The sequence below is a fragment of the Clytia hemisphaerica genome, unplaced genomic scaffold, assembly GCF_902728285.1.
Source record: "Clytia hemisphaerica strain Z4C2 unplaced genomic scaffold, Clytia hemisphaerica genome assembly, whole genome shotgun sequence".
In the NCBI taxonomy this organism is placed as follows: domain Eukaryota; kingdom Metazoa; phylum Cnidaria; class Hydrozoa; order Leptothecata; family Clytiidae; genus Clytia; species Clytia hemisphaerica.
This window is the reverse complement of record NW_027104057.1, coordinates 1230748-1253437: the sequence shown is the minus strand read 5'-3', so window position 1 is coordinate 1253437 and position 22690 is coordinate 1230748. Positions and strand designations below refer to the sequence as shown.

General features: G+C 36.5%; 2 protein-coding genes across 4 annotated transcripts; both read left to right on the top strand.

The window, feature by feature from the left end:
• The first annotated feature begins 33 nt into the window (after nt 1-33).
• On the top strand, nt 34-11159 carry LOC136812297 (uncharacterized). Of its 3 annotated transcripts, none has more exons than XM_067068791.1 (7): nt 34-116; nt 4645-4711; nt 5028-5081; nt 5820-5924; nt 6380-6498; nt 8586-8742; nt 9676-11159. In XM_067068791.1, the coding sequence occupies exons 1-7, from the start codon at nt 39-41 to the stop codon at nt 9840-9842; spliced, it is 747 nt and encodes a 248-aa protein (XP_066924892.1). In that variant the 5' UTR covers nt 34-38; the 3' UTR covers nt 9843-11159. The 3 variants fall into 3 exon arrangements, with proteins under 3 accessions (XP_066924892.1, XP_066924893.1, XP_066924891.1); XM_067068792.1 differs by lacking the exon at nt 34-116 and adding an exon at nt 4169-4241; XM_067068790.1 differs by lacking the exon at nt 34-116 and adding an exon at nt 4266-4366.
• A 2810-nt stretch (nt 11160-13969) lies between these two features.
• LOC136812296 (transmembrane protein 272-like) lies at nt 13970-20002 on the top strand. The gene is made up of 4 exons (XM_067068789.1): nt 13970-14107; nt 16482-16559; nt 18382-18582; nt 19017-20002. The coding sequence occupies exons 1-4, from the start codon at nt 14092-14094 to the stop codon at nt 19199-19201; spliced, it is 480 nt and encodes a 159-aa protein (XP_066924890.1). The 5' UTR covers nt 13970-14091; the 3' UTR covers nt 19202-20002.
• Nucleotides 20003-22690: the final 2688 nt, after the last annotated feature.

Below are 22690 nucleotides of genomic sequence, written 5' to 3'. Positions count from 1 at the left end.
GGTTAATTCCCAGGTCTCTTTAAAATGCATTGTTCTCAATGTACACTGCTTCATTGACTTCTGCTCTCACTAATGCTGTCATGGCCTCACATGAAGTGGTCCTTTACCAAAAGAAGGTTAGTTCCCAGGTCTCTTTAAAATGCATTGTTCTCAATGTACACTGCTTCACTGACTTCTGCTCTCACTAATGCTGTCATGGCCTCACATGAAGTGGTCTTTTATCAAAAGAATGTTAATTCCCAGGTCTCTTCAAATGCATTGTTCTCAATGTACACTGCTTCATTGACTTCTGCTCTCACTAATGCTGTCATGGCCTCACATGAAGTGGTCTTTTATCAAAAGAAGGTTAGTTCCCAGGTCTCTTTAAAATGCATTGTTTTCCATGTACACTGCTTCATTGACTTCTGCTCTCACTAATGCTGTCATGGCCTCACATGAATGGTTATCAAAAGAAGGTTAGTTCTGTTAAAATGCATGTTTTGACTTCTTTCACCTTTTTTTCTTTTTTTTTTTTGTTTTTTTTTTTTTTTTCTTTATTGAAACAAAAACACGTGTACACTACGAACATATTACACAACATTACTTAAACATAAAATATAGTCCCTCCCCCCGCTAGGAACTAACGTTATATCGCCAGAGGTACTAGACCATGTACAAAATAAATAAAGAAGTAAAATAAAGAAGAAATCTTGGAGAAGGAAGCTACAATTGTTAGGTAAAAGCCTAAAATAAAGCACCGCTAAACCTTCCAGTTTCGTTAAGAAATTCAACAACAGAACAAACAATAGATTTATTTAGATTTGAAGTCAAACTTTCATCCCCATATAATAAAAGCCGACAGAAAAAAGGAGGGTTAAGCGGCGGATGAAAAATAATGCCTAGGGTCTGAAGTTTGTCGAACCAAGATTGTCTTGCATGGGAATATATAGAGCAGTGCAGAAGAAAGTGCTGAGTGTTTTCAACAGAGTTAGTTCGGCAACCACAGAAAGGGTCTAAAGTGTCGCGGAAGCCATGTCTAAATTTATGCTCGTTGAGATGGCTGAAACCGACCCGAAGTCGATTAAGAAAGATCACTCCTTGAATGTCAGGAACATCAAAAACATGAGATTGCTTGGGTCTCAAAAATTTATAGATTGCTTTTTTGAAAGTTTTAATTGAAGGTAGATCTCGTATATTACCTCCCAGAACATTCCACTGAGATATGCAGTACGGAAAAAAAGTGTTACGGAAACGCTCAGTTCGTATATTAAGAAGATAAATAGGATTTCTTGTTCTAAGGCCACCTGGTGCTGTAAGTCTTACTGGCAGGTAGTTACGTAAATACGAAGGGGCTAAATTGTTAATAATTCCATAGAAGAATGTCATTCTTCTAGCAAAGCGCCTGTCAGCAAGACTTTCAACACCAAGTTCTGAATATAGTTTTTCTTGAGACGTTCCACGAAAACAGCCTGTTATAGCTAAACAGGCATTATATTGAATAGATTCAAGCTTCTGCACAAAGGTAGCATTTCCCGGGCGGTCATATACGATATCACCATAATCAAGATGAGGCCTAATGAAAGATTTATAAATGGTTAGTAGAGATCTCCTAGGCACATCCTTGCGAAGTCGGTTAATAAGACCAATTCCTTTATTGGCCTTTTTTATCTTCTCGTCTAGATGGCGATCAAAAGAAAGTTTTGAATCTAAGATTAGACCAAGATGTTTTCTGGTACTCACTGGTCGCGATATTAGAATTATTAAAGGAGATTACTGGAGCATTAGGAGGAGTGAGTCTACAGGTAAAATAGACTTCAATGGCTTGCTTAGATGGGTCAGGGTTAAAAGACATCTTCCATTGATGAGCCCAGTCAGTTATCCTGGAGAGATCTCTGTTAAGTACTTCAAGGCTCAAGAGTTGATCAATCACAAGAGAGAATAAAGAGGTATCGTCAGCAAAGATCTTCGGTTTTGACTCAAGGTTTTTTGGAAGATCATTAATATAAATTAAGAAGAACAATGGACCAAGAATCGAGCCTTGAGGTACCCCAGCATTGATTCGCTTCCACTCAGATGTTTTTCCATTTAACACAACTCTCTGATGCCTATCGTTAAGAAAGCTGCGAATTAAGGAAAACAACGGTCCAGTCACCCCATAAGATTTGAGTTTAAAGAGTAAGCCATCGTGCCACACCCCGATCGAATGCCTTTGAAATATCTAAAAACACCCCCCTGGTATCTAGAGAAGGATCTTTGTCAAACCCTGTATAAATATCATGCGTTATGGATAACAACTGAGAAATGCAGGAATCCCCCTCCCGAAAACCAGACTGACAAGGAGAAAATAAGTTATTGTTTTCAAAATACCTGTAAAGTGTATCGTAAATACACTTTTCATATATTTTTCCAAACACAGGAAGAAGAGACACTGGTCTGTAGTTTTTGGCTATGCTCCTGTCTCCCTTTTTATAGACAGGAACCACGTTACCTTTCTTCCACTGTGATGGGAAGATGCCAGAGTTGATAGAAAGATTGAATATGCTAAGCAAAGGTTTTACTAGAGACTTACCACAGATTCTGACCATACGAGTAGAAATATTATCCCACCCATGGCCTTGTTAACATTCAAAGAATTAATAATAGACTCGATTTTTTTCTTCTTCAAATACAAGATTATCCCAGTCTAGAGTTAGTAAGAAATTGTTCAGGTGGCAAAACACTACCAGTATCGATAAGTGAGCATTGGTTTGAGAAAAAAGAGTTAAAATATCGGCCTTCTCAGAAACATCACTTACAAGGACGTTTCTTTCATTTCGAATAGGTGGAATTTTCGGGGTTTTACGTACGTTCAGAAACTGCTTCAGCGTAGACCAGTATTTCTTACTTCCTATGTTTGGATCATTTAAAGAGTTGCCAAGACGAGAAAAATAACTATCTTTGGCAGTCTTGATGGCCAATCTGCACCTGTCAACCATGTCATCAAGTGTCTGACCATCTAAAGGATTTCCCCATTTTCTCCAACGACGATATATCTTAGCCTTATCCAAAAGCATCTGCTTAATCTCAGGAGTCATCCATAACGCATCTTTGTCTCTGATGGTGATGGTTTTATTTGGAACAAAATTAGAAATAATATTAAGTATATATTCAGAGAGTAGGGCAACACGATCTTCTACGTTGAGTCCCAGAAAGGAGGTTTCCCAATCAATGGCATTCAGGGCAAGCACGATTCCCCTCTCATCAGCACGAGATAAGTCCCAAATCTTGCGTTTATAAGCTGGAGGGAATATAGTTCGAAAGTTTAGTTTTACGAAGGGTATCTGGTGGTGGCAACGTGGATTGAGTGAAGGTAAAACCCCGGAATCTAAAATAGGAGTCCGCGAAGATGAAAAAATAAGATCAATGCAAGAAGGAGAACACCCAGGACGAAGATGAGTCGGCTCATCAATTAGTTGATGTAACCCATATTGTGAAGCTAACTCGCTAATGTCCTCTCCTTGAGAATTTGTAATGTCACCATCCACCAAACTGAGTTTCTTGCGTTAAGTTAAAGTCACCGAGGAAAATAGCTAAAGTAGGAGAAACATCATAAATGTTTCTGATAGTTTCCTCCGATTTTTGTTTAAATGCAGAAAATTCTTCTGCATTTTGACTAGGAGTTCGGTAGAGAAGACAAAGAAGAAGTTTTTTCGAACCAGAATTAACCTCACAAACAAGGCACTCGTCAAGAGAAGACAACTCAGGCCTTCTCTCAACAGAAAGATCCCTTCTATAATAAAGACAAACACCACCCATTTTTGAGTTAGATGGGTGATCACATCTGAGCAACTCATAATTTTCTATCTTCAACCTCGAATCATCGCTCTCGATAGAGGAATCAAGAAACGACTCACCAACACAGAAGATGTCAAACTTATGAGCACTCAGAAAGGCAGTAATTTGAGCAATCTTTGAAAATTTATCAACCCAAACGCTGTTTAGATTCCAATGAGAAATTGATAAGGTGTTATCTTTCTCTCTCGGCCCAGCTCGGCCCCGGGTTGGATTCGATATCGGGTCGATATCTCCCGCTAAAAGAAGTAGATTAAGCTGAAAAAGTATATAAAAATATTGTGGCCTCACATGAAGTGGTCCTTTATCAAAAGAAGGTTAGTTCCCAGGTCTCTTTAAAATGCATTGTTCTCATGTACACTGCTTCATTGACTTCTGCTCTCACTAATGCTGTCATGGCTTTACATGAAGTGGCCCTTTACCAAAAGAAGGTTGGTTCCCATGTCCCTTAGAGTCTCTTTCAAATGTATTGTTTTCCATGTACACTGCTTCACTGACTTCTGCTCTCACCAATGCCGTCATGGCCTCACATGAAGTGGTCCTTTATCAAAAGAAGGTTAGATCCAAGGTCTCTTGGGGAGTCTCGTGCATTAGCAAGACTGTAGTTGCTGAAATTTATTCATCTTTTCAAAATTGGCAATGACCAGTATTGTTACAATTCGAAACGTGGATGGTTGATTTTTATCCGCGATCTCCAACTTGAGAGATATGAATCTGTTTGAAGGAAACTCTTTGATATTAGCATACCTTTAATTATCGACTCGAAAAACTAGATATAAAATTGCCAACCGTAAATTTCACGATGGATTCCTGATATGATATTTGTATTTTCAGATTGCGGTGTTAAACACGACCACCATCGGACAAATCGCAACCATCAAAACCAATGGCATCCCTATCCGTAAGTCCATAGTATTTCCAGAGGGTGAATAAGCTATTACGACATTATGACTTCCTTAGTGAGAACTTTCTTCAATGAAGTAACGATAATCGTGATCAGAATTGGTGTCCCGTGACCCTTTTCTATCTACAAGTTCCCCTCTCACCCAAATAGAGCACCTTCCTAACATTTCCCCATCAAAATTGGTTTTGGGGGTGGGAAGACAAACGGTAATAATCTATTTATATGATTAAAAGATACAACAAACCTCATTTCTTCAGACAAATTACTTTAGTATAAAATGTATCTATCATTTTACCCTTTGTATTCAATTTAGAATTCGACAATGTTGGGCAAATCAACAAGGCCTTAGCAAAGAATAAAGTTGACGGTAAAAATTCTTCGAAAGTTTGATTTTATAAGGATTGATTTAGGTAAATTATTAAGAATATTCTTTATGTGGATTTCAGAGAATGCATTATGCAACTCTGGACAGTGTAGGCCCGTCGTCATGCGAAAAGAACCAATTGCATTGTGCAAAAAGTCGTGTAGCCCTCTTTGAAAAAGTAACCGGTTAACAATGACCGGTATCCAGTATTTGACTGAAAAAATGACAGTTAGACCGGTATTAAAAGGCCGACTTTCCTGTATTCCTGTACTCGATACAGCCGGTATTTCATTGAAGATACCTGTATTTTCCCTTTATTTTATGTAACTTCAGAGATTGGTTCGGAAAATAAAAAAACGTTTTCATTCTCATCCTTCAACCTAACTTTTTATTCAAAGTGTGTGAATTGAAGACCCCCATATACCTTGTCTTCGACAAGATTTTTCGTATATGTACTATAAAGTCCATTCGCAAAGCTTGAATGTACACTCCTTTTGCTGTCGTGTGGAAAGTATGTCAACGTAATTAGACGTCTTCCATTGAAGCTGGTTTCCATAAGGCTACTGGCATCCAATGACAAGACTTTGTGCTCCTTATATATTACATGTGGTTTTGTAGATTTCTGCGAATCAGGCTAGGTTTCCATATGATAGAAAAAAGAGTACACATTTAAAGTGAATGGACTTTAAGCCTAAAAACAGAAAATTTGTATCAAAGATTTATTTACGCACAATTTTGCAGCGATCGCATTGGACGAGAACATTGCAAATTACTACATGGAACATTTAGTAGAAGACGCAGAAGAAGGACAGAAATTTTCGCTCTATAAACGCATGGAAATGTCAGGTATTACGATTAATCATTTATTATTGGGTTGTTCCATAAAATTTCCATACAAGGGGACAAACCTTTTCAAGTCAAAAAAGATTTCTTGGAAATTTGTGTAATCCGCCTGGAAAATGAAAAAACTCTTTTAGACCCCTGGAAATTCTGCTCGAATCACCCCCTTGGAAATGTTCGCCCTGTGTGGATATGAATACTGAAAACGTTGACATCGAATGTAATATACGAGGACCTCAGCTCCATTTTTTATCTTACTTCTACAATAATATCGTTGCTGTCAGCTCAAATGTCAATTCAAGGCCAATCTATATCCAAGCTTCTTTCAAAGTTTATCACCCAGACAAAAAAGTGTTTATCCATGTCATCTTTTTTTTTTTACAGAGAAAATTCTAATTTTTCTTTACAGTATTCATTTTAACTGTTACTCATTTTTTTTCTGCAATTATTCTGTTTTTCAGGCAGTTCGTACGGTGCAATGGCGTATCAATCGAATGTTACGGAATTTTTGAATTCGTTTTTTCACAGTAATGATGATCAGAGAGATGTCATGGCAATGTTAGCAATGGAGGGACATGGGGTAAGCTTCATGGAGGTTCCCTTCCGGAGGTTTGGGAAGAGGGTGAAGCCACTCCACCGTCCTCAAAAGTGCTAATAACGACAGTACTGAGGAAATAAGATTTTAAAAGAATCTCTTTTTGTTACATCCTTTGCAATTAGAAATGAAATTACAAAGACAGGTTTTTTTAAATAAGCAAGTGTCTAACCCTATAGTATCAGGCTCGTTCTTAAACGATAGAGCCATTATTTAGGTATCAAAAAATGAGCATATGCTCATGCTTGTAAATGTTATGCATATAGTATAGTAAAACAAGAAGCCCGTTGGGCGTGAAGGCCCAGCAAAAGTGAAATTTTTGCGCGCGATTTTCGCGAATTTCGGAATTTCTAAAAATTCCAAAAAATGTTTAACAAGATTTCAAATTTCCCCCAGGAAAGGGATTGCCAAAGGATTTAAAATTTTACTGCGTCGAGCAAAACACAATGAAAAATAAGTCGACAAGGATAATTCTCCCTTTCTTCATTTCTTAGAACAGGGAAGTGAAAAAATAAACGAAACATAATGTAGTCAATCAAAGATGAATTGAATGTTGAAAGCTCGAAACTTTCTACTCGAAGGTAAACAATCAAATTCAAAATATCATTAAATTCAACTTCCATAAGAAACAACATCAAAAAATGTAAAAATGGTGCCCCATCGATTTATTGAGTTTCTTTGTTGTATTGTCTTTGTTCATCTTCTCCCTCTTTCCTCCATTAAGGTCAATTCGACTTGAAAATAATTATGTGTCGAGTTTGAAAAATCAAGCCACCAATTCGTTAGACGAAACAGATCCAGAAACAACCATTTTCACACGTAGCATCATGGAAAAAGTTCCAATCTTGTTCAAATTTACACATGAGCTGCATTTTAGTCTCCATTGCCATAATCCATTAATAATCGGTATTTGAAATAATTCTGTGTTGCGAGTTTGAAAAATCAAACCACTAATTCGTTAAACGAGACAGATCTAGAAACAACCATTTTCACACGTAGCATCATGGAAAAAGTTCCAATCTTGTTCAAATTTACACATGAGCTGCATTTTAGTCTCCATTGCCATATTCCATTTTGAATCGGTATATATATTTGAAATAATTCTGTGTGTCGTGTTTGAAAAATCAAGCCACCAATCGTTAAACGAGACAGATCCAGAAATAACCATTTTCACACGTAGCATCATGGAAAAAGTTCCAATCTTGTTCCAATTTATACATTAACTCCATTTTAGTGTTCATTAACAAATTCCAGAATCAGTTTACTTGAAATAATTCTGTGTCGAGTACGTTGTCGAGTTTGAAAATCAAGCCACGTCCCACTGTCACTGTACTGACCGTTGTTTAACAGCGACAGATCCAGAAGCAACATTGTGTCTTATTTAAATTTACACATTTCAGTTTATTTATTTCTATATTAGAAGCAATTATTTCCTAAAAATAAAGTCTTTTTGAAAACAAGAAACTTAAAAAATGACAGTGATTTAAGGTAGAATTTTCACCCCTAAAGCTTTATGAAAACTTCTTGAGCAAAAACTATAAGATATGACAGAATGTTGAAAAAGGTTTACAAAGAAAAATCACTAAAAGGTTTCTTTGGTTTGAAAGTCTCTAAAGCAAAGAAAATGTTTCAAGAAAGTATGAATCAACACGAATCAATTTCCTCGCTTCGACCGCCATCTTGTTTTGTTTTGAAAACATTTGTTGTTTAAGGAGCGCGAAATCAGAAAATATATCTTTTTTAGCCAGTACCCGACTTTAGCAAGCTTTTCCCTGTCCAGACGGTCCAGACGGCAAAAGTGTGGTACTGGTATTAAGCGCCGTTTCTACCAAAACGGACAGACAGAAGGAAACACGGACAAAAAAATAGTGAGACTCTCATTAAAGGCCCACTCGCTAGCGCTGGGCCAATAAAGGAAACTATTGAAATAGTTTGAGAAATCTTTGTTTTGTTACCGTTCTCAACATCAATTACAATTAGAAATGAAAATTACCCCTTGCTTATAAAAGTAACTCCAACTGTTAGTACTATGGAGTAAATTCTAATAAATCTTTTTTTGTTACCGTTCATAGCATCCAGTGCAATTAGACGCATCCGCTTCAGATTCCACTGACTACTTTAACTCCACCAGAATGTTGGTGTTGACTATCATCTCTCTCGTCATCATAACAATCGTTATTACATTGGTCGGACTGGCTATCAAATATTTCACTCGTCAATGCATGAAAGGTATTTAAATATAACTTTTCTCCAGAACCCTTAGCAGCGCAGTCAGGTACTAAGAGACTGGTGATGAATTTACAAGGAAATAATGTCTCAACTCTGAGAATATCAATGCAATGACTTCTGACATTTTGACGTCATTCCTTCCTAGTAAACTTGAACCCAGTTCCCTCACGCTCTTTCCTTTCATTTACCACGTACCGTAAGTTGGTCTAATGTTGACATCTGTCTTCTAATTTTGACATCCTTCTTTATAGATTGGAATAATAAGAAGGTCGAAATCACTGATAGACTAAAGATTTTTTCCTATCATCGCGCTAATCAAAGTCAATCAGCGATTCCGACCTTCCTCAGTTTCTATTGTTCCTATCTTTAAAGAAGGGTGTCGAAATTAGAAGACGGATGTCGACATTAGACCAACTTACGGTATATTAAAAAGAATTTAACATTACAGTTGGTAGCAACCAGTCCTCTATGTAGGAGGTCTAGCAGGGCCCTCACTGGTTTCAAATAACTTTTGCTCAAGTGACTATTCGTGGCTTAGTAGTTATAGTGGCAGTTCTTTGTTTTCTAAGGGATCAACTGGTCTGACATCGACTCCTACTGTTTTTCAGTGACATAGATTAGGTAAACGTCTCTTGTAAAAATAATACGCCATTTTCAGGAACATGTATCGACGTCTCTTCATCACTAGTTTGAGATATTTAGGCTTTTCTTTAGGCTACGTACTATCTTCTTTCGCTCCGAGCGTAAAACATCTACTCTTCAGGATATGCGCACTACTCTTAGGCGTAGGCGTGGGGGTCACTAGTGGTGCCGTCCATAGATTAAGAGCAAGGCCGACAAGCCTGTCTTTTGTGTAGGCTAGTCCTACGCACGAGCAATAGGGAAAGTTCCATTAAGTAAAAAGGCGTTATATCAACTTCTCTTTATTTTTAGCGGCGAAACACGACAACGGCGACGCGATGAATGCTCTAATGGACTCTCCTCTCACTGAAAGCGATCTTGATGATATTGTTGAACAAATACATCTTCGAATCAAGGAAAGAGTGAAACAAAAAGAAGTGAATGGAAACCAGTATCATGATTCTGCTACTAAATTGTGAGGAGTGGTTTCTACCTGTTGTATTGATTTTTGGAGAGATTTTTGTATGAAAAGGTGATATGATAGTTCAGCTTCGCTGTAACCATGGAAATCTGATGAACGATATCGAATTCAAGCAGGCGAGTTTTGTTGAATTGAGCAGAAAGATGTGATTGTAGCCCCTCGGGATATCCTGGTTTTTACCTGATATAAAGATGTGGGATTCACCCTGGACCTGCTGAAAAACTCTTATGGAGCTAACGTTTTCGAGTGTTTTGGCGTGCCCAGATTGAACTTCTAGGTCTAAATATAAGGTTGTGCAAGACATAATGTAAATGAAAAACATTGCTAATATTGTAAGGTTTCCGTGTAATGCAACATTGTGATGCAAGTGGCTCTAGATACGAGATTGGTGACAAGACTAAAAATCTTAACAGTGTTTAAAGTAAAAATTCTGTTTTGATCCGAACGAGATATTTAAAATTTGAATTTACATTTAAAATCAACCAGGTTCAAAATTTTAGAAAACATGCGAGTTAAAAGTTATAGGCCTGATTAGAAGAAATCTTCTCCGCTTCTTTATTTTCAAAGCTCACCTCAACCCAATCAAAATTATCTTTCCAACGCGATGTTTTTTAAACACTGTTACCAGAACTGAGCTTTATAAATCGTGGACCAAGCTATATCTGCCATCTTTGATCGTAGTTTTTAAAAAATTTGTTACCTAATGGTGGCACTCCTTGATTTTGGTCAATTTATAATACACGGGTTTTGCATTAAACTACGCAAGCAAAAAAAATATCAAGTAAACACAGTGAACGACAAACGTAAATGCATTAAAAATTGTAAGAAATAAGATTATACAATTGCCTTATATTTTTATGCTTTTGGCTGTTATAGTGACCCATACAGCGTGCCAAAATGGTAAAATAAGTTAAAATTGCTTGTCGCAATGGTCACTTTCTGTTTTGTTTACTTGAATTTTTGTCGTGCAAATTACATGGGATCAAAGCGAAAGCTACGCAAAAATCCAATTCGAATTTTGTGTATTCAGTGAAGTTTTCCGTTTTCCGTTTTTCTGGAGTGGTCTTTTGAGAAAAGCTGTTGATGCTAACTTAAAAAAGCTTGCTGAATACCATACTTGCCAGAAACCAATCTCGACTAATATGTTTTTGAACAATTTTGTTAACTTTGAATATATTGTATGAAACTATCATTTTCTTATTTTTGTATGTTTAATTATCTAGTGATTGTATTTTAAGTAGTTTTATATTTTCATCTAGCCTGTATTATTTTATAGAATTGTACGCACAGGGGCTTTAACCCCTGTCTAAACTTATGTAGTGTATCTAGTGTTTATAATGAAAAATTCCCCAAAAGGATCGTTCTTTCATAAAGAGGGAATTTTCCTGGTACCTTTTGTTCATTGGGTTATGCTATTACCAGAGGAATGATAAGAGAGAGATGGAAACAGCTTTTCTGATTACTCAATCACTCAAAAATTCTATTGTAAAATCGTTGATGAGGTCATTGAATGAAAGTCCAGAAAAGACGGCTCGCCATACAGATCGGACAGTTTCTACATAATTTGACGATAAAAATGAAAATGTGTTTTTCCTTTTTCGCCGATTACTAGTTCAATTTTCAAGAATAAGGAGCAGTTTTTTTGCCAATGTATACCAAAAGAAATTCTTAAGGCAATGATATTAAATTGATTTTTGTAAAATTGTGAGAAATCGACTAAATTCAAGATGAAATTATAATTTTCTCGAGCTCTAGCTTTCCATCAAATGGTGCTGTTATGATGCGGTTTTATCAGTAGAATCGCTAGGAAATTCTGAGCTAGAAGATATAGGTACTTTTTCGTATCTAGGTGAGGTGTATCCAAAATATAAGCCCTAAAAGTTTGTACATAATTAGGCCTGAAACCAAAGAATTTTGTCACAGCACGCTAATTATGTAGATTTTCTAAAGCGACAACAAAAGAAACCTATTAAATCGACATAAACTCCCTTAAGGGCAAAGGACCTGGTATATGACGAGTCGTTTTTCCATTGTTTTCAAGAAACTGTTTTTCCATCTCTTTACATAGGTCAAGATACCAGGCTAATCACGAAGACGGACGAAAATTGTAATAGTTTAGTCAAAATAATTTGACAATTTTTGACCCCCTGAAAATAATCAAAAAAATAAATTCTCATTGCTAGATATTATGCTATTTTTTCTATCCCCTCTAAATTTTCTGGCTCGAAAATAATGGAATTCAAATCTCAAGCCATAAAAGGAAGGGAAATCAGTCCCCTTCGAGTTTCAGTCTGTTACGTTAGAAAAGGATGTAAAAGTGAAAGTGAAAGTGAAGGTGAGACAAAAAAGCCTTATTATTTTGATAGAAAACAAATGTCCACCGAGCTAAAATTAAGGTTTTTAGTTTTTGGTGATGGTGATTTGATATATTATAACCGACAGATTGGTGATTGATCGGGGAATCGTCCATTGGGTTAAACAGTGAATTACTGTAGGTTATCAATACTTAGTTAGTTTAATACTATTGGGGGGAGGGGGGTCGTGATGATAAAGTAAAAGAGCTTAGATAAGTTTTAAGCGATCCTTTGGGAGGGGGAATTTTCGTGAATTTTGGACCTTTTCAAGAGAATGAATGGATTTTCTAACTCTTAGAAAGACTTTCGAGGGTGTTAAAATGGGGACCCTTATGGTCCGACACCCATTAAGCCTGAGTACCCACCCTCCTCCAGTTTAGAGCAAGTTTATAAACCTGTCATAAAATCAGACCATTAATAATTATTCAATGACCTGCTGTTATGGGAATGCTAATTAAAAGCTTATTAATTGATTTCTTTGTTTGTAATTAGCAACCTATTAAAAGAGTTGTTTTGTCGCCAAGGATAACTCATATTCTAATTGAACTGTTCCGCAATGAGATGACTTTCCTCCTTTCACTGGCTTATTCATTCATTACATAGTAGATGTTGCTGAACGTATAATGTACATAATGAATGTTTTGTGATAAAAACTTGGTAGTAGATGAATGTATTTGTCTAAAAAAGGGCTTGACAACTAGACTAATTTAGTTCTTTATTGGAGTTATTTGATTTCATCGAAACATGTTATAGCAGTTATTCATTGTCATTGCTTGTCATTTTAACGTATGTAGTGTTATTACACCCTGTCTCCACAGCTCCGGCCAACTCTTTTCCTCAATGGGGATAACAATTCCTATTGAAATATTCCAATGGGGATAAAGATTATATTGTTCCAAGGTTTAAAAATCCAGCGAGAATGGTTTTGGAGTGCAATTTTTAAACTGAATTTCGAGTGGGGATGAAATCAAAGTCAATTTTCCAGAGAGGCTGAAATTCCAAGGTATTTTCCCACCGGGGACGAAATTTTTGCTCAATTTTCCAGTGGGGTCTATGACACAGAAGTGTAAGCCAATCTCGTAACTAGACCCACCTACTTTTTGAATAGGCTAATAAGCCTTTCGTGAGTGCTGTCAAAATCATTGAAAAGTGAACTAAGGGACTGGGAACGAACTTTGGTGTTAGCAACTGTGAAAATGGCGCTTTGTGGACAAAATGTTATGTTATCATAGCTATGGCTTGAAAATTCATTTTGAGAGTTTATGTTTATCTTTTCTATGGCATACAAAACTATGAATTCGTATGGGACCGACGACAGGTCCGGAAAATTAAACTGTCACTATTTTATTGCTAAAATTCAATGGTGGTGGTAGTACCCGGACTTCTCGGATGTTTCCGTATTAATAGCTTTAAGCGGAAGCTGATATACTTTTGTTTTATTTTTCGCACTTCTTTCTTCGTGAATCTATCAATGCAACTTTTTACGAAAAGTAAAGTTATAATAAGAACTTGTTAAAATTTGATGAAAGGGAAAATTTTTGATGATCAATAATTGATTCTCCGAAAACAAAATGGTGTCAAAACTCCTCCGTTGGGTTTTTTCCAGCACTGGGCAGCGGTCAATCACTTTATAAGCACTCCAACGGAGGGTGTCTTGGCTAATACGCTGTAATGCATTCATTGAGAAAATTGATCTGATTACTAGAAGATCCCTCGAGGCTGGTTTATGAATACATTTCTTATTTTTCTTATAAACGTTTTCCTCGTTATATATCATCATGACATAGTTGTTCGTTATTTTTTTTATAGTAAAAATTCAAAACATAGACGAGAATTTTAGCTACTGGTTTATTTTGGTGAATTTTTTGAGGAATATTTTGTTTGGTTGAAACTATGGGATACGACGATGGTAAGTAACATATAACACCCCTGTCTCAGTGCCCGGTAAAACTTTTTTCCACAGGGGGATGAAAATTTCTATCGAAATCTCAATATGGGGATAAAACTTAGATTTTTTCATCTCAAAAAAGACTAGTGAGTGGGATGGGTTTCGGGTGCTTTTTTTCATTGATTTTCAAAAGTCAATTTCCCAGTGGACGAATTTTTGGCTAAATCTTTCCAATCCTTTTGTCTCTGATACGGAGGTGTCGTAGAGTATAGCGATATACGAGGCAAAACACTGTTCAAGTACACGTTTTTTCTTTTATTAGAACCCAGTTTATAAGAACATTGAGGCTGAAATTCGTCGAAAAATTAAGAACATCGTAAGAACATGCCCAGCCTTAGTTTGGAAAAATATGACAAGAAACTACAATTTTTCCTCTTTTCAAGCAGTTTTAAACAAACTTAGGAATTGATTTTCTAAATCAAAGTCCAATATTGTCCAAATTTTACCAATTTTAAGTACACGCTTTTTTTTTTATAAGAATGGTGTAAATCTATTTCATCATGGATATTCTTAACTTTTTTGGCAAAATCATCCTAAAATATTCTTACAGCATTCTTATTACTTGGGGGGTAATAGGCAATTTATAATTTAAAATACTCTAAAAAGGACATTCTTAGCTTGAGTAGCAAAATTCCATGATGATGATATTCTTAGCATATTCTTGATTTTTTGGCCATTTTCATCATGGACATTCTTATAAAGTGTATTCTTATAAAAAAAAAAGCGTGTATTTGCATGATATTGTCGATTTAGAGTAGTCTGAAAATTTAAGAACGCATCTAAGAACATTTCAGGCTGAAAATTACTAAAAAAATAAGCACATCCAGGCTCAGCCAAATTTTAGGTGTTCTAATAAAAAAACGTGTATTTTTCTGTTACACCTCTGTTTCAGTTACACTCAATAAAACCTTCATCGAGACCTTCATTTGATGTCCATATTTCAATATTCCAAACAAGGCATTCGTAAATACACCCCTGTCTCATAGCCCTGGTGGAAGTTTTTCTCTCAGTTGGACGAAATTTTGGCAAATTCTTCAGTCGGTATGGGGTTCCAGATGTTCTACTGTGACATAGGGGTGTGTGAACACCATGATATCATCGAGTACAAGCTTATACGGGGAAGATCTAGTAAAGTTCTGAGTTCTGCAGATCCTGTATATTCCAAAAACGTTCTTATGTCATCAATTTATAATTTACAAAGGTCCCAGCAATTTTTAATCATTCTGAAATAGTTTTGTCTAGAGAACAGTCGGAATCAGTGAAATGACAAAAGCTTATTCTTACTAATCCCCTCTAAGGCGATTATTGAACTGTAAGGCTGTCAATCTCAAAAAATGTCATTGGAACATTTTATAACAACCGTTACAAAATTATCAAATCTTCTTACGTTGACAGTTTAAAAACCTTATTAAACAATAAATTACTCTTGATGACAAAAAAAGGCCTGATAAATAAACAGGCCCGGTGTAACAACCGTTAAAGTAGGGAGGCTGAAGGCTTAAAATAAGATAAAATCTGCTAGGAATTTGAGAAACTTCATTTACTTAAAAGTGGGGAGACTGGTGTCTCCCCAGTCTCCCCGCTTCCACCGGGCCTGAAAACAACCTTAAAAACATGGGCCCCGTCAACCGGGGGGGGGGGGGGGCACTTTTTGGTAGACCATGTCATACGTTTTTAAGAGTTACTATTTTAAGCTGGTTTGAGACCAAATCAAACCATAAAAACTATTATTCTCCCCAAATAGATATCGTTTTAAGGTGTTTTGAGGGTGTAAAAAGTGAAAAGTTTTCTTCGTCGCCCAACCATGGTTTCCAAAATGTTGACCCCCTCACTCAAAATGGCTCGCCGGGGCTCATGAAAAAGCTCCATATACCATATATTTAAACAATTAGTTTTTTGTTTTAAAAGGAGTATTTTTTATGTCAGACATTGCGTCTTTCGTATGAGGAAAAATTGCAAAGACAACAAAAAATAGGCAACATCTTGCGGTACAGTGGTCAACAACTTTGACTCGTGTACTGATGAAAATCAAGGTTCGATTGACACTCACTGTCGTTCACTTGGTATGTGAACATATCTTCGCCCATGTCAATCCATGCCATGTGAGGGGAATTGGGTAGTCACTGCAGCAGTCCATGGTTGCTACCGGGACGATCAATTGCGTTAGTATAGTATAGTTCTGATAAATAGCCTCCTGTATCTAAATCAAATAGAAAAACTAAAATGATTTTTTACTGGTGCTACCAATACTTGTAGGATACACATTATGAGGGCCCGTGTAAGGGTTACAAAGTTTCTAATGAAACGACCTTCATCTTTTTCTTTTTTTTTTCAGATGGAAGCACGTATTGTTGCACTTCTTTTTTCGCTCTGATTTTCTCCGTCGCCATCCCGACATCCATGATCATCGTCGGTAAGTGTTTTTTCATCGCCGGTGAGGATCAGCTAATCTCGTTCCCTGCGTATTATCGGCTTACTGATAATGACAGATAATACCCTAGATTATATTATAGTCTAAGACAAATCACTATCTAAGAAATAAGCCCAAATCTGAAGAAAATTCGCAAACGGGCTTTTTGCTGAAAGAGTTACAGTCGTTAGAGTTTGCCAGTCTTCGAAACTCTTCTGCCGATTTTTTCCGTATGCCACCATAACACCATGCCGACATATTTTCCCGCCTTTACTATCACTGTAACGATAACATCGTCAAATAATTCCCTGACATTGTCTGCTTTTTGAATGATAAAGGTCACGTAATTCAAAAATAAAACGTCAGATTTCATTTGTTCCTGGATCTGCACTACCGTTCGCTTATGTAACGATACATTTTTTTATTGTGTATTGTTTTCCATCTGAGGGAGAAAACTCGCATCAGCCTACACCAGGGTATTCTATCAGTGACGTAAATAAAGCCTAGGATACACGGGGATGAGGTTGAGGATCGTCGGAAGCAAGTAATTCAGTATGCACCTTAACCTTTAGACACCGCTGTTTTTAAAAACAGCGCGCGCTGCTGCCGCTGTTTTTTTCATGAAAATGGAGGTTTCACGGAAAATGTCATAAAATCTGAACCGCTAAAGCTTAAGTAAAAAGTAAACCCATTTTGAAAAGCTAAGGATCTATTTTTTCAGATAATACCAAAAAGACGCCTCATCACCCTTTTAAACCTGACTACACAGCCTCAAATCAAAACAGTAAAAATTCCATGTTTACGATTTTTTCACTTTTTTTCTTTTTTTTGACAAATTGAATGAAAAAAGTGGGTACAAGGTAAAGATTGGTCCCAGAAAAATTATTTTGTTTTAGTTTATGTTATAAGCCACCATTGTGTGAAATTTCACGGCTGAAGAAGCTCATTTCATCTCAGAATCTAAGTTTCGGTGAAGCACACTTTTCCACCAAAATCGACACTCTGGCCACAACAGGTAAATTAAGTGGTCCCGTTGCTCTAAAATTGGCCCTGCACTTACCCTAAGCCTGTAAAATTACTACAATAATCATAACTGACTCTCTATCATGTAAATTCAAGCAATAAAACACCAGAATAGTGGAAAAACTGAGGCAAAACAGCCCTGAGTTGTTGGAGCTAGAGATAGGCATGTATGTCAGGAAATACCCCCTAAAACCCCTTCAAACCACATAGAAACTGCCAATAAAGGTTCTCTATCTCATATAATGATATTTATATGCTGAAACCAAGAAAAAACCAGACATAAACATGACTTTTCAGTCCAAAAATCCATCAAACACCCTCTGTCCACCACTAAAACGATGTTTTGTTGACATTTGAAAAATACACCGACATTGAGTTCCGATATCTCGAGATGTATAAAAGCAGGACCCGTAAAATTTTTAAAAAATGAACCTTCACCCCTATCCTGTCTGCTAAATTTTACAGAATAGAAAAATTCAAACTGGTCTGTATTTTATTAAACTTTGAAAGGACCCCAGTATCAAAACGTACGTGGTACGTCTCTCGGCCTGTATATATGACGTACGTGGTACGTCTCTCGGCGGCTAAAGGTTAAGTGTTCCATCTCATGACCCAGAACTAAGCAATCTTAAGTTTATCCAACCTCAATCCCTGCGAATTAAATTAGAATTTCAAACATCTACAAAACCACCAGTGTGTATCCAAAAAAACTTCCCGTAATCTTGACATATGCATATATATGATGAGATTTATGATAAAATAATATAAAATAATAACCCGAAGATTCTTATTTCCCGTTTAGGGTCATACCACATCGATGACTGTCCAATGGAACCAATGATTCCTATCTTCATGGTGGTGTCTGGTGTGGCTTGGATCTTTCACACTATATTCACATTCTGTTTCAATATCTGGGGACGCTGGGAAAGACAGAAGTTGACAAAATGTTCAATGGCGCTCGCAATCCTTCTTTATGTTTTCTTATTCGCTTGGAATCTCGCAGGTATTAACTATTTTTCAGTAGTAATAAAGTCAGACAAAATCATCCTCAAAACAGTAACTCTGATAACCCTTTTATTTTATTTTTCACCGATAGGACAGTGTGACTTTTGACCCCCGGGCAGCAGTTCTAATCCCCTAAACATGCATCGGTTACCCCCCCCCCGGTAATTCTAAATTATCCCCAAGCGGAGCAACTTTACCCCCAAACAAAGCAACCCAGCTGGCACACAACGTTGCTACAACGTTCATCTAACGTTATATGGACGTTGTGAACGTTAGATGAACGTTGAAACGACGTTGTGTGCCAGCTGGGAAGTTACCGCCTCCCTGCCAAGAGAAAGCATTTTAACTACACCCCGGACAATAGATCCTCCATCCCCATGTACGAACATTTCCTGGAAGAGCTCATTCGATCTTCTTCTTCATTTTCTTCAGGTGCATATTGGGTATTCAAAGAATGGGACAGTTGGGACGATTTGGACGAAGAGAAACAAGCCATTGGCTGCCATAGAGACACATATTTGTTTATATTCTCACTATCCATCATCTATTGGATTCTCTTCCCATTCAGTTGTCTTGGTTTCTTCAAAAAAGCAAAAGATGTTTATGAAGAAGTTTAGTGGGGATGGAAATGGTTTATGTTGGCGGATAGTTTGTGAAAACGTCCCTGTGTCATATTGAACATTCAAAAATTTGTTGTGGTGGGTAACAAATTCATGATATCCATGATTTAATGTTTTATACAGAAGGACGAAAAATAGCCTGGGCATTTGCCACTAGTTTTATTGCTTAAATTCAAAATTAGTTGCAAACATCCGGTCTTTTTGCGTGCTTCCAAGATCACGTAATGAATATCACAAACCTTTCGACAGGGGATAAATATTTTATATTTTTTGCTGACCTCAAAACTTTCCTTCTCGGATAGTGCAGACAAGATATGAAGATACGATTTTTTCCTTATCCGTTTTATATCAACGCCCATTTTACATATAAGACGTGAACTGCGTCTTTTAGATTTGGTTAACTATACTATTTTAGCTAGACGCCCAAACATTAAACAGTGGTTTTTTAGATACCCGTGTATCAAAAGTTGAGAGCATTTTCTCTTTCCAGATGAAGCTTTGAGTAAGATAGGTCTATTCTAAAACGAGTGGGTCGTTTTGCGAAATTTTTTCAAAATTTCAAAAATTTAATTTCTCTCGTCCAAAAAAGGTTAAATTTGCATTGTTTCGAGTCTGAATTAACAAGTTGGAATAGCCCCATATTTTTACGCTTTATTAACCTTCTTTTAACCAAGTAATTTATTTTTGTCATAATGAAATATATTGTCAGTACAAATAGGTTTTTCTACTAATGTAATGTAAAATATACACTAGATTTCTTTGAAGATAAAACATGTTTTCTATTATTAAAACCTACAAGTAAGCTCTTCGAATTATAACTGAAGTTTGAAGTAGACTGCCCAATATTTAAAATGTGTCCGCTAAGAACACGCGCCCGAGCCGTGCGCCTTGTTCGCCGAACATAAAATGCTGAGTGGGTAGCGGCCTTTATAGATACGGCCTTTGCAGAAACTTGCGTAGCGAGAAAACAATTTATCAAGCAATAACAAACTCTCAAAACAAAATCAACTCAAATGAAAAACTTTCAATACACAAATCCCCACATATTTTTTTTTCAAGATTTCTTTTGAGCGGGAAAAAATTATAAATGGATTATTGACACTTTTCTTTTGTTTGGAGTTAGTGCACAAAGGTTTCTAGACGACTAAAATTGTTCCCTTCATTACTTTTTGCTTTATTTCTACTATGTATAAATTAGTCGTCTAGCTTGCTAGACTATTGTTAAGGGAACTTTTGGATTGTTTTAGGTACATAAGTACTAGTGCAACTGATTGCAAAAACTGACAAAATTAATTGAACGAAACAAGAAACCAAGAAGCATTTGAGTTTGACAATATCTAGGTTCTTTCTTTCTTTTAAAATATATGTGACACAATACAAGTTTTTTTGGTTTTATGATAAGCTTAAAATAATATGTTATATCAATTACGAAAATAATTATCTGGTCCGTGAAATACACAAATCAAAAATGATAATGATAATAACATAGATGTTAAAATTAAGGGTAAAATTTACTGTTTTTCTAGTCATAAGATATTCTTAAGCAAATGTATAATGTATTATGGAGGCAATGATTAGATGGTAACATTTACAGAAAGATTTATTGTAATATAGACGGAGGCTGTATATGAGAATACCCTAAAGGTGCTAGAGATGAAAAATCTTTGATCGAAAATGGAGCTACTTATTTAGCATCTGAAACGTATGTCCTGCCTAGTTTTCGCAAGGATTATTTTGAAAACAAAATGGTACTTCCCAGCAGGGTTTGTTCACAGCATGGGGTGTGAAGGCAATTGCACAGTGTAAAGAGAGGGCAAGTTTCGCAGTTAGCGCTGGCTCGAGAGTAAAATTTCTTCCAAGAGTTCAAAAAATTACCAGTTCAAGCCAGTTTGAATAAGTTTAACAGTTATTCGTTTGCTTGTTGTTGTTCATCCAGAGTTTTCTTCATCCATTCATTCATGCATTCATTTTCCATCGTTTATCATTTTGCCATTTGTTATCCAGGGTTTGGTTCAACAATCAATTTGTCGTCATTTAATAACGTCGTCGGTAGTGTCGTATACGTCGCTTAAGGAATGTGATCATCATTTTTGTGACTAAAATGATAAAAAACTAAATCTTTAACATTGTGGAAAGTTTTGCCAAGTAAGATACCCATCTGGCACACAACGTTATTTCAACGTTTATCTAACGTTCACAACGTCCATATAATTAGATGAACGTTGAAACAACGTTGTGTGCCAGCTTGGTAAGGTAAAAAAACATAGATCTTTCCGTACAAAATATGAAATTGTCAAACATTTCGATCACACACCTGACTCATCACCCTATCCAAAATTCAACCCGTTCGAAGGAGAAGATGATATCCGCCATAAATCCCAGTGGTAGACAATGCTATCGTTCACTGCTATCAGTGGTAAAGAAAATGTGGGACGAATTAACGGGTTTGACGGGGAAAAAATAGAAGTAGTTGAGTTTGAAATAGAAAACACAGTAAACACCTCCATTACTTTCAACTAAACTTATGCAATAAGCTGCATCAAGACATCGTGTTTAAACAGCTGGCACACAACGTTATTTCAACGTCCATCTAACGTTCACAACGTCCATATAACGTTAGATGAACGTTGAAACAACGTTGTGTGCCAGCTGGGAAACAGCTGTCAAATAACGCCATAAAAGCGGGTTTATGTATTTACACTATTGATAACGATGGAGTGACTGAAACGATTTGGAATATCCCGCAATTTCGACCCGAAAAAATCGAGAACAGCAAAAGTGCTTGCTTAGTTTACCTTTATTGTCCTCAGTTTATCAGGATCTAGACAAATGCAAAGTACTTACCTTTATCATTACTTCTCATATCTCTTCGGATTTGTCGCAATTGCGAAATTTGTTGACATCCAATTGAACTATGCCATCTCTTAGACGAACACATGATCCGCCTTCCACGAGGTCTGGCCTCACTCTCTTGAAAACACAACGCAATTATGGCCACACATACCAAGCAAAACAACACTGAAACTTTCATCTTGGGTGAGATGAACAGATTCCTGTTGTAGATTGCTTGTTGATGAATTACGAAATGAAATGCTTTTGGGACTTGAAATTTGTTCATAATTCGTCTTATATAGGATCTTTATAATTTTTTTATAAGCATGGCGCGGAAGAAAAGTAAAAACGATAAAAGGACTAGTTGGTACACCGTAAAAAGAATCATTCTAGAATTGACCAAGATGACCAGCGTTGATAGGGCTATAAAGTCTGGACCATTGAGAGCGGCAATGAATGACTTAATATTATTAAGTTCATTCGACGTCATTAACTCGAACGCGATTCTTCTTTTACAAGGACTTTGGTAGGTGTCGTTGATAGGTACTTTTTATATGGATGGTTTTAGAGAGATGGGAAACAAGGCTTTCTTATAGAATGAAGAAATTCACTAAAGGGGTGGGTTAGTTTCATCAGAGATTTGGTTTCATCTTT